The sequence below is a fragment of the Centruroides sculpturatus genome, unplaced genomic scaffold (assembly GCF_000671375.1).
Source record: "Centruroides sculpturatus isolate CEXI.00-Female unplaced genomic scaffold, Cexi_2.0 scaffold197, whole genome shotgun sequence".
In the NCBI taxonomy this organism is placed as follows: Eukaryota; Metazoa; Arthropoda; class Arachnida; order Scorpiones; family Buthidae; genus Centruroides; species Centruroides sculpturatus.
Window position 1 is genome coordinate 136,414 of NW_019384591.1, and position 20,919 is coordinate 157,332.

Here is a 20,919-nt window from a genome sequence, read left to right on the forward strand (position 1 = left end):
TTGACAAACACAATAACATCACATACATTATAGACATAGCCATTCCAAACACTCACAATGTACAAAACACACAAAAAACTCGCAAAATTAGCAAGTACACAGAACTCGTCCAGGAAATAAGGCATCTGTGGAGGATGGAAAGTGTGCTTATTGTACCTGTCGTTCTCTCCTGTACAGGTGTGATACCACACACAGTACACAAAAGCCTGGGAACATTACAATTGAATAGAAATACATACATACATAACACTACAGAAGGACACTGTATTGAATACATGCCATATTGTTATGAAATTCCTGAATACAGACACTAACACACTTATTTAAGTTTAGTTTTGTTTTGTTTGCTAAGTCTTGACTCTGCTGTGGCATAGTACACAGCCACAGGTGTGAACCGAATATAACCCACTAAACACAATAATAATAATAGAGGAGAAGGTGGTATTATGGAACACTGCGGGTATTATGAAACCACCCCATTTCGAACCGATAATAAAGGCGAACTGTAGCGGATTGTGGCTGAACTGAACTAGGCAGACATCCATAGCAAGGGGAAAACCCGTTTTACTTCGGTTAAACGGTTGTCCGCATTTAATCAGCAAATTTGTTTTTTTCAAAATTCGCAAGTTTTGAATGCTAAGTGAATTTAATTATTTTTAAAATATAAATCGTGTAGTTGTAAGTTCACTGGTGCATGTATTCCTTTCCAGAGACTTAGGGGTACATATTAATCTGTGTGATGTTCACGTTTTCTTAAAATTTGGTCTTGACAGACAAGTTAATTCGAGATGGCGATGCGTGAAATACGGACCCCTTTGGTGCTTTTAAAGTAATATGGAACTCAACTCCTCCGAACTCTCTCTTTGCAAGCAGACATTCGTTCTGAGGAATTTGTGAAAAAGACACTAGGTAGAAAGCCAATTCTTTCTGAGAATATCGAAAAAGAGCTGCTGGAATAAATATTGTTGATGGAGGTCATATTATTCTATTATAAAAGCATTTATGCGATAAAATACATTGGAGTAAATAATTTGGTAATTATTTAACATTATTTGTCCTTTCCTATTTGTTTTTGGCTACATTAAAGCATTTTTTTGAAAATATACAATAAGGTTCCATATTACCACCCGATTTTCTCTAAGCCTACTTTCGGACTTTTTGTACAAAAGCCTTCAAAAACCATAGTTATAATTACACTAGCGAAAAATCCAATTAGAAACATTTAGTTTACTAGTTACCAGTACTTTTCGCACAAAAAATGTGGGTGTAGTTACGATACCTGGTTTACAATTGACTAAAATGTAATTGGGGTTCCATAATACCACCTTCTCCTCTAATAATTTAACAACCACATATAAGTAACAGTTCATAATGAATATAATTTTTATTAAATTGAAATAAGAAAAAACAATTGGTTAATTGTGAACTAATTGTACCACCAGTTAACTAATTGAATATTTGACAAATTTACTAAATAACAAAAAGAATCAACAAATCACTCAAAAAATCGTACTTCATATAATAGAAAGTTTGCGGCCGACGTTTTAAACTCGAAAACGCGTACGTCGGACGTTCAATGCCGCTTTCCTGTAAGCCTAGAAGTTTGACGATGGTGTTTGGAATGTTGAGCATGATTCCACTGACTTATTTACGTATTATTATTTATTTATTTATTTATTATTTAATAGTTCACAAATCACAATCGTGTATACTGTTTAAACAGTATATATGTTACCGCTAAAGCTCGAAATCCGTTAATGTGCGCATTACCTAGCTAATCTGCAGATTAACTAGGGTGATCCGTTAAAGCTGCGAAAATTATTCCATTTCTCAAATTACCTAGGTAATGTTCAGATTATCTAGGTAATCTGCAAATTACCTACTAGGCACTCGGTAAAGTGAAAATAAGATTTTTGCTGGAACAACAGCAACGTTTCTGTACGCTTAAATTAACATAATGTTATTTATTTAATTTTCAATATCTAAAGAATCAAGTTAATACAATCAACAAATTAGTTGATTGAATCAATCATCAATCAATTAAAAAAACTTTAATACAAAAATCAAACGGTTTAAAATATTACTACAATTAGGGAAATGAATTTGCAAAACATATGATAAAATTGTACTTACTTATTAGTGCAATCTAAAGATTGGTGACACTTTGAATTACGTAGCAATTGGTTTTTGCGACAAGCACGCCTATTTGTGGTACATTTAGATTTGCAGTCACATTTTCTGAAACCCTGCCCAGTACCAAGGGATTGTTTTATTGCTGTTTGACGTAAAGATATTTCTACAGCAGGGACATCCATCTTCTTTCGTTAAAAATCTCTCTTTGCAAACACTGAATTCAGATTTTGCATACAATTGTTTTAAAATACCTGTTTTAGTATCAAGTTTATAAAAGCCATCCTCTGTTTTACTAAGAACCACAGCTAAAATTGAACGTGCATCAGTTTTTGCTCTGTCTTCTTCGGGTACTTTAATTCTCACAGCGAAACCTTCATCGACGTTTGGGTGCTTTGCATTAGAAACTGCTAACATTTTCTTTGCTTGCTTTTCTAAACATTTCTTGGCTTCATCACGCTGTATTTTCTGATCCATATTCTTTTTACAGATGATGCACAATACATTCTTACCATACCCTTCCTCTTTAGGATCTACTTCACCACAAACTGCGTGAACAAACATATTACACGATTTACACTTGTGAGCACTTGATGCTGCTTTTGAGCAAACAATACAGACTATGTCTTGTATAGTGCTCTTTACAGGCTCCGTACGAAACTGTGATGGCGATTCTGCTGAAGTTGAGAGTAACTCAGTGATGACTTCTTCAACTTGCAGAGGCGATTCCTTGGAGGTGCAGGGTAACTGAATATTCTTCGTGACTGCATCATCAATCAACGGTATAGAAGGCAGTTTAAGATTACTATCGGTAAATTCTTGTATTTCTATAGGTGATTCTGTAGAAGCGGGGGATAACGGAATGTCCTCTTGAGTAAGATTTGACTGTGATCTCATAATCACAGTCTCTTGTGAATCTTCTAATTTTTCAAGGTCTTCTTCAGTTTTTATCGAATGTCAAACAATTCTCCGGCATGGACAAACTTTTTCAAACCTTTCTCGCGCATCTGACAACGGCTCAATGAGTTTTTCACAGCCTCGTACAGTCAACACATCACACCTTTGAATTATTTGATAATCTCGAGATGATTCTTTCTTCTTGGAAACTTTTATTTGCTTTACATCTTCAATTATGGAATCATACTTTGGTTTGTTATTAAAACACTACGTATTATATTTTAAATCTTCGCTAAAGAGGTTTGCGAAGAATCTTTTCTTGATTTTACTTACCAATTCGGTGCTTGCTTGCATTCTAGGATTTAAATTTATCTACTTAAAAAGGAAGAGTAGGGAAAGGAAGTGAAAGAAACAAACTTTTGAACTTTAACGATACGGAAGCCGTTAATGTGCAGATTACCTAGATACTCTGAAAATTACCTAGGTAATTTGAGAAATTGAACAATTTTCGCAGCTTTAACGGATCACCCTAGTTAATGTGCAGATTAGCTAGGTAATGTACACATTAACGGATTTCGAGCTTTAGCGGTAACATATATACAAACGTACACTTATTCATACATTTAATGGGAATCATAATTTCTCCTAATGGGGATCAATCTTTCCCCGCACCGCTTTCGCATAACGGGGCTTAGATACAATATTCTTTACAATTACTTATACTTTAAACACAATTATACAAAACATAAAAAAACCACTGAGCAACTTGCTGAGGAAAATTAATTACAATTTAACCAGAGCTACTTTGCTCTGTATAATCTTCTTAAAAAAGTAACCAGCTGCCTATACGTCTGTTTGTTCCTGATTAATTGGTACACACCACAGGACCAGCGTAACCCTTCTTTTAATAGAACCATTTCGAGATAATGTATTTCAGATGTCCATTCCAAGCAATCATAAATAAGATGGTCCAAAGTCACATACAAAATCATTTTGTTCATCCAAATGAAACCTACTCCTATATTTTCCAAGGCCATCGTGTCCCGAAAGACAAATCATAAGTTCACGCTCTCTCCCAAACCACTTAAGATGGGAGAGTCTTTTATCAATATTCGGGAGTAAGTCGAAGGTTTTTCTCCCTTTTATACTATTTGTCCAAATCTGTTGCCATTTTCTATAATTTTTCTGTTTAATTCCTCTTTTCCCCAGGACTGTGGAATTGTGTTAAACACTTTTTCATTACCAGTGGCTGCTTCTTTGGCCAGAAAATCGGCTAGTTCATTCCCATATATACCGACATGTGCTCTGGCCCATTTAAAATAAAACTTCTCTATTAGACCATGTTCTCTGAGTTTTGTCTGAATACTAAAGACCTGCTGATGTTTACATTTACGGTTAGTAAGAGCCTGGAGAGCACTGCGACTATCTGTATTAATACAGACACCTTCTTTCCGTTCATGTTTATACACCATTCAACAGCTTTGTCTATGGCCAATAACTCAGCTTGAAAATTGGAGCAATATGCTTCCAATGTAACTTTGTCACTTTGTCTTCATTGTGCTCATAAACTACGAAAGCTGCCCCAGTACCTGGATCAGACCTAGAGCCGTCCGTATATATATCAGTCTTAATTAGGTTATTAGCCAGCAGCCTTACCCCTACACTTTCAGCTGGGTGAGGCAGTTCCTTTACTAAGATATCTCGTTTATAATTATTTAGATCAATTGGAATATCGATCCTGTTATCCTCATCGCCTTTCTTTAGCCAATACCTCTGAGCTCTTTACTCTATTATTAATTCAAGAGGCGCTTTTCCCGCCAACACCATAAGAGCCTCCGTAGATGTAGTCTTAAAACACCTTGTAAGCTTCAAAAGAGCAGTCCTTTGAGCCTGCCTAAGGCACTTCAATCTCACCTCATCTGATTTGTATTTCTGACCTTATCACTCCACACCGAAGCTGCATAAGTTATTATTGGTATAAACATACCATCGTATATAGCTTCCATTGCTTCTGACTTGAGCCCCCAGGTCCGACAAGCAACCTGGGCCAACTTATTAAAAATTATGTTACATTTTTTTTAAACTGCTTTACATGCATATTCCAGCTGAACCTGTTATCGATAATTACACCCAGGCATTTCATGTTATTCACCACCTCAATCTTCTCATTCCTCATCCTTATAATTGGCGGCCTCTTCTGCAAAGCCGAGGTAAAGTCCTTTGGAATATCATGATTTTTGTCTTTTGTGGATTAAATACCAACTTGGCCTCTTTACCCCACTGATCTACATCTTTCAGTAAGCTTCCACACTCCATCTCCATGTTTCTACAAGAATGCCCAGAGCAAATTATCATTATATCATCGGCATATGCCGTGCATCGAAGTCCTCTCCTCAATATTTTCCTTATTATACTATCAAATTGAAGTATCCAAAAACTGGGCCCGGACTTCCCTGCCGGCACCATCTTTCTAGTACCTTCTCTACACTTAAATAATTAGAATTATACTTCGCTTTTCACTCTTTAAAGTAATCTTTTACAAGATAATATAGATTCATTGGACAATTGTTAGTCCTTAAGTGGTGGAGAATCATTTCCCACCACGCAGTGTCAAAAGCATCTTTAATGTCTAAGCTTATAGCTACTGCATATTTGGCTCCCTGCACAACTTCTCTTATATCTATCACAACTTTATTTATTGCGTTCTCTGTCGACCTTTGGGCCCGAAACCCAAACTGAACCTCTTCAATTTTATTACCATGCTCCCAATGCCACATTATTCTTTTAATCATTAGGTCATCTAAGACCTTACCCATTACGGGCAACAGGTTTATCGGCCTATAACTTCCAGTGTCTGTGAAATCCGTTTTTCCAGGTTTTGGGATTATCCTATTCTTGCCCTCTTCCATCTTTCAGGAAATACTCCATGCCTTAGACATTGATTACATCTTGAGGAGTAACTCTGGACAGACCTCCCACATTTTCCTTACTATTTGAATCACAATGCCATCATCTCCTGGGGCCTTATTTGCTTTTATGTTATCTATACTCTCTTTAACTTCTTCAGCTGTAAAAAGAGGGTCTTCCCTCTCTTCATATACCTCCTCTACCACTTGTCTGATTTTCCTATGTCCCTCGTTATCAATAGTCCTGCTATCTTCTGGAAATAATTGATCCAAAAGGTAAGAAATTGCTTCCTGCATCGAATTAGTGTACCAACATTGGGTCTTGACTGTTGTAGTTATTGTCTTAGATTTTATCTTTCCTGTACTGAGCTTAAATATAAAACTCCATGGATCACTTGAATTTTCCTTGCAATAAGCTTTCCAAGAATTTAACTTATAATCCTTAATCTTTTGCTTATAATGCTTCTCAAATCTTAGATACGCCCTTTTCCTCCTTTCCTTTTCCTTCTGATCCCAGCAATGCTGAAACCTCCTTCTTAACCTGTTATTGTTCCTCCTCAAGAAGATAAGATCCGCATTCCACCACGGAACCAAATGCCTCCCTGTCTCTTCAGTGGTATACAGTCCTCACATATCTCATTAATCTTCTAAATGGCACTATCTATATTAGCATGTACCTCCTCCTTTTCCAAGCAATTCCTATTTATTAGTTCACTGAGTTCATTAATACACCGGGCCAAAAACTTTGCCCAGTCCGCTCTGTTAATATCAAATTTCTTCCCTTCAATTCTCTCTCCAACCTTTGGGAGTTCAATCTTAAAACTTATCGGCGAATGGTCACTGAGACAGCTTTCCGCCTTAACCTCCCATTCAACTATCTATTTTAGACCTTTACTATTACACATCGTTAAGTCGATTCAACTTTATCCTCTAGGTTCAACAAACGTTGAAGGCGATGCTGGATCATTAACCACATGCCGCTCACGCACTGCTAAAAAATCTAGGAATTCATCGGCCTCAGTATCCTGCAATGGGTCTACCCAGACTGGAGAGTGGACATTAAAGTCCCCTCCTATAATAATGGCCTATCCTGTAAACTTTTGCATTATCCTTTCAATGCTGTTATAGGTGTCGGCCATCTCTTTTCCGAACGGGCAATATATACTCACAATTATAATCCTCTGATCAAAAACGATTATCTCACAACATGCACATTTATGATTACTTATATCCTTATGAAAAAGGATATCAATATTGGAATTAGAGACAACCACTGTTGCCAAAGGCCTCTCTGCCTCAGCCTGAATGACTCGAAGCCTCCTACTTAAACTTGCCACCTTGCCTTTAACCGAATATGGCTCTTGAATTAATGCAATCTCAGCTTTCTCCAGCCATTTATTCATCTCTGAGGTCGCCGCTACCGCCTTTTGCAGATCCGCTTGAACTACAGTGATCTCTTTTCTTCTCTCAATAATTCTCATTTCCATAATCTGTTCTACTTATTGTAATTGCTTTAATCCTTTGGACTATAGGACACTTTCTGTCCAAGGCGTTATGTCTCGTATCTGTTTTATTTTCATTTTTGCAATTTGTACACATTCTTATCGTATTCCTGTTAGGACAATCCTTATACCTATGTCCCTGCCCACATTGACTGCAGGTGGGGGTCTCTTGTTTACATTCACGGGCAAAATGACCCATTTTACAGCAATTGAAGCATTGTACTATTGGTACAAAATTCTCAACTGGGCACCTCACCCACTGCACATTTAACTTTTTTATTCTTAATAATCTATTCCGTGTGTTAGGCTTCACGTCTACCACTCAACTGGCAGTAGATCTGTCCCTTCTTCCCAAGGCAAACCTAATCGTAAAATCTTGGTTAATTTGTTCCAGCTGTTTATAGAGGTCTGATATACCATCATTCTGTTCATATATATACTTCGACAGTTCCATTTTGTCTATATCCTTGGGCACTGCGTGGATGATCACCTTCGGTAATCTTTTCTTTGGCTCCTTCGCTATCATGCCAAGGATCATCTCCACTGCCTTCTGTAGTGTTTCTTTGTCTTCATTCTTATCAAGCTCAATTGCCACTGCACCATTCCTTAATTTTTTTTAAACCTTTAACCCCAATCTTCAAAAGATGGGGCTTAATGTTATCCTTTATTATCTTCTTAGTCTGTTCTGCGTCTTCGACAGCCTCAATAGGTTGCACAATAACAACTTCTCGTGGTTCAACCATCTTCTTATTTACCAATGGAACACTTGCCACTACCTGAGCAAAAGATCTTCCATCTTTTCTTACCCCTTTACTGCTAATTTCATCCAGTTTATCCTTTATACTGGATACCATTTTGTAGATATCATCTCTCCCAGACAATAAATCTATTTTCCTCGAAACCTTTCCCATAAACTGCGAGATGTGGTCCTTCGAACCGATCTTCGATCCGGAATTAGCTTTCAAATATTGTAGCAGTTCAGCTTCAAACTGCTTAGCAGTGATGACTGTTGCATCCTGCCCCTCCTCCCTCTGACTTGCAAGGGAAGGGAATAATCCCTCTTGCTCGGACTCGAGCCCATCCACCTCCTCTTCTTCGGAAACACGGGTTAGCGCCGCCCGTGTTCCCGCTGATGGTGGCTTAGAAGCCATACCACCAAATAGCGGGCCTCGCCACAAGAAGGTAAGCAGTCACTTTCCCAGAACAAGCGAGTAAAAAATCAGACTCTTCCTTTCTTCAGCGAGGCCTTGAGATTCCCGCCCGCGGCAAATGTTGAATATTGTCGCTATGAGAACCCGGCCGTAGCTATGACAACTACCGTTAAAAGTTGAAAATTTTTCCAGTGAGGCAAAATTTTCAAAAACTAAAATCGTTCTATATTAATAACTAATGGAGAGATCTTTCCCAAATTTTTTAATGTCTATGCTGAAAACATCCTTTTTCAGATGGTACTTTCAAATTTAAAAAATCACTAAAATTGGGTCCGATACAGCCCTCCAAAACCCGCCCATACTGGGTATAAAAAGTCACTAAACCTCACTTAATTCGGGTCCTACGACCTCAAAATTCTCATACAGTACTCACCACCGAGAGTACAATAAACGTTTACTTTCAGTTCCGGAAGATCGGCCACCAATGTCCGGATGACCGGTCTACGAACTTGCGCTAGTTCGAACCTTCGCAGCTGCAGTAATCTCAACCCCACACTGAAACTGATGACATCATCAAATTCTACACCTCAATACGAATCCAAAGATACTACACACTTAAGTAAAGATACGTAATTCTTGAAAAACTTCGCGATTATCTAAGAGCTCACAAACTCGCGTCCGCGTCGGCGTTATACGGCTCAATCCAATTCAGCCTGACTTATACTAGCACGCTCGTAAAAGTATACACAGCAATGTTAAAAAGAGACATACATCAAAGTATTACATCAAAGTATGTCTCTGAGAAGCTATTAGCTTACGCTAATAGCTTCTCAGAGACATGTCTACAGAGTTCGTCACCAGTAGCTACATCACACGGCTGTATTGGATGTGCCGTCTTTTATCCAATGTTTAGTGCAGCTCTGCACGGTCCTAATTTACATGACTTTGCGTTACAGGCTCAGTCACTGATGCAAACTAAGTCTGCTTTTTTTGACTTTGTCATATGTGCTTAGGAGTTTGTCCTTAAATATAAAAGACTCCCCCGAAAAGAAAATAACTAACTAAAAATAACGCCCAAAAACATAAAATAACGGTCGGACATTGACTCCATTACAAGTTCTTATTCCTCAAAAGGTGACAATTATGTGCGCTGCTATATCGTTATATATCGTCACATGTAACACTTTAATTGTAATTGCTTTAATCCTTTGGACTATAGGACACTTTCTGTCCAAGGCGTTATGTCTCGNTTTTAATTTTGTGATTTTTAATCAAATTTTTCTTTATTTACTTTTCGCGATAAAATTTTTCATGTTTTGAATAGCAAGTAACGACATTTGCATTTGAAATTAGTTATTTTGAAAAACATTCATATATGCATTTATTTAAAAATAGATAATAAATTTCATAAAAATATTTAATTCTTTTATTGATGGCGAATTTATCTATAGGTAGAGGTGAACTATGTTCTCGTTATATTTTTAGAGTGAAAATTATTATACTGTACCGTTATAAATTAAAATAGGTAATTTAGTAGTAATAATTCATAATCAATAAATATTTTTGGCATATTTGTAAAAGTAAAATTTTTTTCTAACTTCAGTTTATATTTAAATATTACTGAATTCATTATAACTTTTTAGATCTCTGCAAAAGTAATCAGACTGTAATTGATAAATGCAGAAAAGAAAATAAGACATGTATTCCTACTACAAGAGATCCATATTTTAAGTGTGATCAGTGCTTGCCAGGATTTAAAGAGAGTGGAGATGATGATAACCATTGCATTGGTGAGAAACAAAATCTGTTTGAAAATAATAACTGTGAAAACATTTTAAATATCAAATTAGAAATAACAATGATATTATAATATAAATTACATTATGATAAATAATATTAAGTTATAGCTTATTTAAATAATGTAGCAATAGAAATGACTTTTTACTTTTAAAATGCAGTGATTATTTTTTAAATTTTATTATTATTAACTACAAAAAATTTATAAAAAGAAGTATTTCATTGTAATTAATACATAATGATGTTAGACTATTGGCAAATAAACGATTATGAAGTCACTTAACTTTTTGATATTTTAAATTTTATATTTTTACATTTATTGCTACAACATTTACAAGTTTTGATTATTTCTGATTAGATTATTGTGAAAAAAACGAAGCAGGATATAAGAGCTGCTCTGAAATCAATAGAGTATGCGAATTTTCTAAAGAAGAACCATTTTTTCGATGCACAGATTGTTTGAAAGGTTTCAAAGCAGATGATAATAATTGTGTCCGTGAGTAGATTTTTAACTCTTAGAAATTATTTATAAAAGTAATGTTAATTATATACTTTCTTACATACACGTACAGTGGAACCTCGGTATACGTCTGCTTTAGAATACGTCCAATTCGGAATACGTCCTGTTTAGACGAAACAAATTTTGCTCGGTATACGACTTAATTCAATTATACGCGCCATCTATGAACAAGNCGTCTGCTTTAGAATACGTCCAATTCGGAATACGTCCTGTTTAGACGAAACAAATTTTGCTCGGTATACGACTTAATTCAATTATACGCGCCATCTATGAACAAGTTGCACTATCGGTGTACTACACCAGACTATAGCGGCCGGATGGCAGTCTACCGTTCAGGGGAACCCGGGTTCGAATCTATACGGGTCGAAAAAACCCCAGGAATTTTTCGGGGGTGGTCTGTTCAGATATGTCGCGCCCCTTCTCTCACCACCCGGCAAACCCCATTGTGAGCCTGGCCGAACCCATAATGGGCTTGCAAAAAGAGGCCCTCTTAGTGTCCACAGGGTGGAAAGAGTTAAAAAAAAAACACCAGACTAGACGTTCGCGGTGCAGTTTATAACTTCGTTAAATTTGTTTTGATGTTAATTTTTAAGTAAAATTTTATTATTCTTATTAATCATGAATTGCAAAAAGGCAACAGAAAAATAAAAAAATGACTAGAATCACAATGGAACTGAAAAAAGAGATTGAGAAATATGAAGGTGACACGCGTGTTCGAGATTTAACTGTTGCATTTTGTATTCCGAGAACGATGATATCGACAATCGTGAAAAATAAAGACATTATTAAATCTGCTAACGTTGCGAAAGGGGTTAAATCAATTTCTAAACAGAGATCGAAGACATTAGATCATGTCGAGAAATTGCTTTTGCTTTGGATAACTGAAAAATAGTGTGCTGGCGACAGCTTATCGGAAAAAATTATTTGCGAGAAAGCTAAAAAGATACATGCTGATCTCGTGAAAAATCAACCAGGAACTAGCCAGGAAAGCGAGGTGTTTAAAGCCAGCCATTTTTTTACATGAGAACGGATTAATCATTTTTACATTACTTCTTATGGAAAAGCTTGGTTCGGTATACGTCCTATTCGGTATAAGTCCAAACACCAGGAACGGATTAAGGTCGTATACCGAGGTTCCACTGTACATACTATATTTGAAAATATATGGTAGTCCACTTAAATACAGTGGTGCCTCGTATAACGTACGCCTCGAATAACGGACGCTGCGAACAACGGACTTTCTGTTTGGCCGTTACGTGACTCGAGCAACGGACTGGCTGCGAACAACGGACTTTCCATTCTGCAGTTACGTGAGGTGAACAACAAACTTTCTGCGAACAAGTGCGAATGATGTTTTCACTCTTTTGCCGTTGCCAATGGCAATCTGCTATTTTTATAATAGGTTAGTATTATTAGAATACTGTATATCAATAGTATTAGTATATCTGAAGTACAGAGCTCCCGCTGGCTTGCTCTTTTGTTTATTGCGTACATCACCTCACTGCAGGGTATTTACATTTATTCAAGTGTTGTGCAAATCATGGCTTCTAAAAAACAGAAAGGTGATTTCAATTGAAACAAAGCAAGATATCATCAGGAGTGAAAGTTGACAAAAACTTCCTTGTCGAATGGGGAGAGGTTCAGGAGTTTACCAACACTCATTATCCAAACAGAGCTGAGACCAACAGGATCAATGATCTCTACAATGACACCCTTGCCCGTCATTTCCGACAGGTGTTGAAAAAGAAAGAGAAACAGACCACCTTGGACATGTTTTTTAAAAAGCCAGCAGGCAAAAAACAAAGGATGGAACAAGAGGAGTTGACCCTGCAAGCTCTGGTAGCTTCTTCTGAATCTGACTCCGATTAAAAAACAATAAAAAGAGACCTGCTGCAATATGTAAAAAGTCTGTATCTATATGAATGTGTGAAGTGTTCCCCATCTCTTCCTCACAACACCTGATTACCCGACATAATTGGTGACTGCTCCATTTTCATTTTTTTATGGTACAGTACGGTTATTTTATGTTGCGGAACGAATTATATGTTTTAACATATATTTCTATGGGAAAATGCGTTTCGTATAACGGACTTTTCACTTATCGGACGTGTACCTGGAACGGATTAAGTACGTTATACGAGGCACCACTGTATCTGTTCAGGAGCAAAAATAGATCTTTCCAGCATTCCAAGAGTGTATGCATTTGATGCATGTTCGTTTCAAGTGCTAAAATAATAACCGAAAAAATTTCAATTTAGCAAGATATGCAAACATTTTCTCACTGTAAAGGATATGAAACAACATTACAGAAATGTAGACAAAAATGAGTTTATTTAGTTACAGAAATGTTGAAAACGACCGCCTTCAAGATGATTGAAAAAATGTAGAGGTTGAACATGGTTGAGTACGGATGGCATGTAGCATTCTTGCTACAACGATTTTACAAACGTCTCGTATGCTTCTCTTCTGTTTCTAATTACGTGGTGCTGCTGGGCACGTATCAGTAAGAAATTCGAATTTAAAACGGTTCGAACATTTTAAAATTCGAAATAAAAAACCACTTTCAACCACTTTTAGTCCCATATCTCCCGCACCCTTATAGCTATCGAGACACAACCACTATAGTGCACGAATGGAGACTTGGGGCTACCACCACATACAAACACCATTCATGTGCGATGTGTAGTTTTGGCGGAAAAATGAAATATAGGGACACACACGTCCATTTATATATATATACTAGCTGCAAGGACCCACTTCGCTGAGTTTTTATTTGTGGACAAAAAGTAACGATAGTGAAGATTAATTAAGATAATTACATTATAGCCAATCTTACCCGTTTTTACCGAATGCAAGAATAAGGTTCTCCGTTTCCAGACTAATTAGAGACCTGGTCCCGATTTTATTTTTGAACGTCTCCTGTTCACGTCAAGTCAAACGAACTATTTTCAACGTTTCTGGAACGAATGTAATCGAACCAATATTCGAATTTTATGTTCGAATTTAATTCGAACAAATTCGAACAAAACATTCGAAATAGAAAGCCACTTTCAACCACTTTCAGTCCCATATCTTCCGCACCCTTATAGCTATCGAGACGCAACCCCACTGGTGCACGAATGGAGATTTGGGGCTACTACCACATACAAACACCATTCATGTGCGATGTGTAGTTTTGGCAGAAAAGTGAAATATAGGGACATACATGTCCATTTTTATATATATTTTAAATCAAGCTCGATAAAATTATCATCACTTACTTTACGTCACCATGCTAAATATCAGCACGTAAAGATACAAAATTGGTCATTTAGTTCATTTATATTGTACAGCCACTTCTTACTTAACGACCGATTTTCGTTTCTACAACTTATTCGTTAAACAATTCGCTTTTCTTCGTGTTTGTCGATCTTTAATGGACTGTAATAATATGAAGGTACTGCGGTTTTGCAAAAAATAACGTTTAATGCGGAATGAAACACTGATACAAAAATGACCGTTACAAATGACCGTTACAGAACTAGTCTCGTTTCCAAAATATAAATTTTAAGAATTATATTTATACAAATTTCACATTAACAATTTGATATAATGGATGAAATAATTGAATATAATTGTGTTATAATATCAAAAATAGGAAGACAAGATGTTTGCTATATTAATAAACATTCAATATGGTTAGTAAAAACTATTTATGTATGAAATCTATTTGTTATTTTGTTATTAAATATAAAATAATACTAATACTAAGTTTTATTTATATAAAATTACAGAATGCGATTTAATAGATTTTAAAGCATTTCAAGTGAAACAGCATGAAATTATTTACCGACAGTTTACCATAGAAGCTGTAATAGACATTTATATAGATTCTGTTAAAATGTATCAATTATAGGCAAAAGATAAATGGCAAGTCCATTTTACTAGAAAAAAAATTAATGGATTAATTTTTATAGATGAAAAACATCGGATAATAAATTATTGGATTAAACATAGTAATTTACGAAAGTTATTAAATTATTTCACAACGTATAATGAATTATTTTTATTTNTATTTTATGAAAACTAAAATAATGAAATGAATTGAGAAGTTTTCTAAGTACTAAAATTATTATTACTGATCATTTGATTTGAAATTATTATATCTGAAATGTCTTGGTTTAGATAAACTGAAAGAAAAAGTGGAAATACTTTGTGACCGACGGGTCGGCACCTCTTTGGTGCCCTGTCAGGATGACACCACCGCATCTCGATGGACACGGAAGCCGCGTTATTTAGGTCACGCGAGCGGTCGCGTAACGGAGCGATCAGAGTCGAGATAGAAGGAGAGACAACGCACCGGAAGTGATTTACTCAGACGTTTTTTTAACGTAACAACTGTTTAATGGGTAACGATAGGATATACATTAGTGCTGCTGTTAGATACATTAGGGCTGCTATTAGATACAATGCTCGCTTTAGTATATAATAGTATTAAGATATTAAGATATTACGATATTAAGACATTAAGATATTACGTTTCTTCCCGTTTTGAGAGAGATAGTTTACAGAAGTTCGCGTGTCGATAGTTACCTTGTTTGAGAGCTTGATCGGGATCCCAGTCGGTAAGACAGAAAGGTCGGGAAGTCCAATAATCCAATAGTTCGTTTTCTTTGATATTAGGCGATTCTTGATATTACACGATTCTTTGGATATTTGTCACAAACGAAGAGGTATGTATCCCAAGAAGCACAGATTTTTCGTAGACGTAATCCCAAGGAAGAACTGGCGACGACTGACTCACTTTGTTGTCGTGTCTAATGTTGAATTGTTAAAATCGCGCTATTAGGTCGAAAGGTGCTGAGAAAGCGTCGTTATTACGCCTGAGAACTTAGCAGATGTTTAGCTCCCAGTTGTAAAAGTTGACAGTTATTAAACAAAAGTATAGCTGTACTGTGATCTTATGACACCGTGGAATGAAGGTAGANTTGTCGTGTCTAATGTTGAATTGTTAAAATCGCGCTATTAGGTCGAAAGGTGCTGAGAAAGCGTCGTTATTACGCCTGAGAACTTAGCAGATGTTTAGCTCCCAGTTGTAAAAGTTGACAGTTATTAAACAAAAGTATAGCTGTACTGTGATCGTATGACACCGTGGAATGAAGGTAGAACTACAATGTGATATTATGATGAGATGATATAAACACATCCGAATTCGGATCCTCACACTTAAATAAACTATAACGTAAAAATAAAAATTTTTTCAAAATAATTTCAGTGTTATATTATTTCAAACTGTCATGTACGTGAATATTAAGACAAATATTCATTAAGAAAATAATTAATTCTAGTATTGCTAATAAAACTATTACTCGACAAATTATTTGTAATCTTAATTTATAAAGCATTAGAAATTAGACCAGGAATATGTCATGTTTTATATAAAGTGAATGAAAAATCTGGAAAAGCTTAAATAAAATAAAACTTGTTTGACGTATTCGTGTAAAAAAATCGTTTATGTGTTATATTATTTCATACAATTATTGTGTTTTAATTTCATTTGATATTAAAACATTTAATTCTTTTATATTTTAAAAATTTACTTGAATATTCTCAACATTCGGATTATTTTCTTTGAGTAAAAATTACTTTCGTGTTTAAAAAATTAATTTTGTGATTAGTGCCACTTAAATTTATTTAGGAAATTCATTAAAAAATTAATTTTGTGATCTGAAATAATTTTATTCAACAAATTTTTATGTGCAATTTTAATTTAATTTACATCTGAAATTAATTTTGTGATCAAAGCTGCCCAAACCACTACTACTGATGCAGTAATGCTCGATAATACGTGTTTTTACAATATTTTTCGTTTTATACATTATTTTAATATTATTTCTATCAATTATACAATTTGTAATGTTACAATGTTGATGCCATGGAGATTCACTTCTTTTAAGTCTAATTGCCACGTCATGTTTCTTCATTCGAGTTTCCAGTTTTCTTCCAGTTTCACCTATAGAATATTTTTTGGCTGCACATTTACACGACAATCTATAAACAACTCCTGCAATTTCCAAAGGATTCTTGAAATATTTAGAATTTTTTTATTAATCAAATGAATAGTATTACTTAATCTATTTTTTTGTTTATCTACTAAATCAACAGAATATTTTTTAAAAAAGCCCTAAAAAAGTTTATTTCTGGAAATATACTTTTTTAAAATTATTATTTTAACAGTGAAAAGTATTATTTGACTTCACGCCGAATAATGGATAAGCAAAGTTGAGAAAATTATCATCTAGGCCAGTGTTTTTCAACCTTTTTGAATACGCGACCCCTTCACAAGTTAAAAAGTTCTGGCGACCCCTCTCATAAGAACATTGGGTTCGGAGTGTTGTTGACCTTTTTTTTCATTTTTTTTAGGATGACAGTTTTTAACTTCCACTTTTCTACTTATTACTTTTTTTACAAGTCAGCTCAGCACTTTTTCGGCTATCATTTTCTGGCCCCTCCCTGGCGAAACCAATCATTCAGACCTAAATGTCAATCAAAAAACCAACTGTACTGTATAATAAACAGATAAATCTTTCTCGCTGAAATTGTAGTTTTTTTAATATAGTGTAGGACTTACAAACACTTGTCTTTTTCTTTTACCCACGACCCCCCGTGTAAGGTTTCGCGACCCCCAGGGGGTCGCGACCCACAGGTTGAAAAACACTGATCTAGGCGTTAATAACCAACATCTATGGCTACAAACAACAAGCGCTTTCAACGATACTATTTTCGTCTTCTTCAGGTTAAAAGAACAGTTAATATCCTTAAAATTCAAATTATAGCAACAACAAACCAGCATTGGAATAAAATCGAAATAGAACTAAAACGGAGAATTTAAAAAATGCGCGCTCAGTGCCGACGCGCATGAGCAATAGATTATTTTGCGAGAATGCGGAGCTAGCGAGGTTGTTTTAATCTGTTGTATAAGTTGACCGACAACGAAGGCACATCCAGCGTGGGGGTGTTGAATGGATTTAGCACGCTGGTAAACAGCACCTCCCATATATACAAGATGTTTCTGCTATCACACTGTTTGAGTATCCCCACCCGGTCCCGCATCGGAGTGTATTAGTGTTGCAACACCAAACTTGCCAACTCAGTGTCGCATCTACCCGTACTAATAGATTGTTTGTGTTCGGAGATGCGGCAAGACACTCTGGATGTCGCTCCGATATACTGGGTATGAGTACCAGATGTTGTACTTTCCAATGGGATGGAATACACTCCAGACCGCTCTAGCACAGACAAAGGATCTCTGTCATTGCATAACACTCTTCTAAGGTTTGGCCGCGGCGACACTGGCAGGAAGAGTGCATGCTGCCTAAAAATACGGCAAACCCGGCCACAGAATGGTAATGACGGCTGGATTATCGTACATTTTTCCGAGGCCTGTAAAGTTGTGTCAGGAAATAGAGATCCTTTAACCTTTCTAGGATGTACCAGTACTTAGATCTAGCGTAACCCGCCGCACTTACCACTGCACTTATAGCTTCAAGCTCGATGTTGACAAGAGCTTGATTGGAAGACAACAAAAAGTTACCCCTAGTTACGTCATCGTCCATTGCGGCAAAGGCCGCTATTTCTACTGTATTTTCTCAACTTTGCTTATTAGATGATAATTTTCTCAACTTTGCTTATTAGATGATAATTTTCTCAACTTTGCTTATTATTTTAACTTATCATAAAGAGATATTCTTAACATAAATTTCGTCATTTAGACTGTAGTATATAATAATTAATCTTAAAATTATACTTTTTCAAATGGTATGTTTTGTCACGATAAAAACACGAATACAATTTTAAGAAAAAAGTTAAATATTGAGTGTAGTTGATAATGAAGCGAATTTCTAAAATAAAGTACTTAAATAATGACAATTAGAAAGTAATTACCGTCTTCGTTAATTATATAAATATTATATAAATAGTCATAGTTTAAATAAATAGTTGTATGCATTGACTGAACACATAAAATGTATTTGATGCTATTTTCCAAAATATATTATTACTAGCAGGTGGGCCCGGCGTTGCTCGGGCAAAAGTAACGATAACTAAGATAAAGATTATTACGTTACAGTCAACCTTACCCGTTTTCACAGAATGCAAGAATTGGGTCCCCTTGTTTCCAGACTAATTAGAGAATTTTTAGATGGGTCTAAAAATATGTTCGATTTCCCGCAAAAACGAAAAAAACTGCATCTGCGTATTGCACGTCGCTTTCTCTTAACAATTCCATTGTTACGTAGTATTTCCATTGTTGACACTTCCATTGTTACTTAACACTTCCATTGTTACTTAACACTTCCATTGTTACTTAACACTTCCATTGTTACTTAGCACTTCCATTGTTACTTAACACTTCCATTGTTGATGGAAGTGTTAAGCCTTAATCCTGTCCCTCTCCCCCGTGGGGAGGAATTTCGAAAAATCCCTTCTTAGTGTGCGTTCTCTTAACGTACCCTAACTGTGTACCAAATTTCAACTTTCAACTCCTAACTGTTTGGGCTCGTATCCATAATGTATATAGAAGTTTTAATCCTGTCTCTCTCCCCCCGGGGGGAATTTCGAAAAATCCCTTCTTAGTGTGCGTTTTCATGACGTACCCTATCTGTGTACTAAATTTCAATTTTCAACTCCTAACCGTTTGGGCTCTGCGCTTATTATTATTATTATTATTATTATTATTATCATCAACCAGTCTCGATTATATATTAGATAAAAACCACGTATTTAACTTTTATTCATGAAGAATTTTAACGTTTTCACAGGTAGGAAATTCATGGTATTTATGCTATTTTTCGCTTACAAACTTTTGATTTTTTTTTTCTAGCATTTTTTTTAATTAAGATTTATTTGAATATTAGGTAGTAATAAAACAATAACGAATTATTCAACAGATTGTAATTATTAGAAATACTAGCAGTTAGGCCTGGCATTGCTCGAGCAAAAGTAACCATAGCAAAGATTAAGATTATGTTATAGTCAACCTTACCTGTTTTCACAAAATGCAAGAATTGGATCTCCCCGTTTTCGGACTAATTAAAGAATTTTTAGATGGGTCTAAAAATATGTTCGATTTCACGCGAAAACGAAAAAAACTGCATCTGCATCTTGCACGTCGCTTTCTCTTAACAATTCCATTGTTACGTAACACTTCCATTGTTGACACCTCCATTGTTAGTTAACACTTTCATTGTTAAGTAACACTTCCATTGTTTATGAAACATTAGGTGTCTTGTGAAACATTTTTGCTCTCAGTACTGTATATGTCGTCTTATCAGCATTTAGCATTTACTATTGGGCTTAACACTTCCATTGTTGATGAAAGTGTTAAGCCTTAATTCTGTCTCTCTCCCCCTGTGGGGAGGAATTTCGAAAAATCTCTTCTTAGTATGCGTTCTCGTGACGTACTCTATGTACCAAATTTCAACTTTCAACTCCTAATTGTTTGGGCTGTACTCTTATTATTATTAATATTATCAACCCATCTCGATTATATGTATACGTTACCGCTAAAGCTCGAAATCCGTTAATGTGCACATTACCTAGCTAATCTGCAGATTAACTAGGGTGGTCCGTTAAAACTGCGAAAATTATTCCATTTCTCAAATTACCTAGGTAACCTGCAGATTATCTAGGTAATCTTTGAATTACCTACTAGGCACTCGGTAAAGTGAAAATAAGATCTTTGCTGGAACAACAGCAACGTTTCTTTCTGTACGCTGAAATTAACATAATGTAATTTATTTAATTTTCAATATCTAAAGTTAATACAATCAAACAATCAACAAATTAGTTGATTGAATCAATCATCAATCAATTAAAAAAACTTTAATACAAAAATCAAACGGTTTAAAATATTATTACAATTAGGGAAATGAATTTGCAAAACATATGATAAAATTGTACTTACTTATTAGTGCAATCTAAAGATTGGTGACACTTTGAATTACGTAGCAATTGGTTTTTGCGACAAGCACGCCTAT

The 20,919-nt window shown here is 35.5% G+C and overlaps 1 protein-coding gene across 1 annotated transcript in view; it reads left to right on the forward strand.

The window, feature by feature from the left end:
* Positions 1–20,919, forward strand: part of LOC111624760 — a 107,762-nt gene that overhangs the window by 73,030 nt on the left and 13,813 nt on the right. Inside the window, exons 7-8 of the mRNA XM_023367699.1 lie at positions 10,230–10,376; positions 10,742–10,879. Of these exons, the coding sequence (XP_023223467.1) occupies positions 10,230–10,376; positions 10,742–10,879 (285 nt within the window). The remainder of the gene's footprint in view (positions 1–10,229; positions 10,377–10,741; positions 10,880–20,919) is intronic.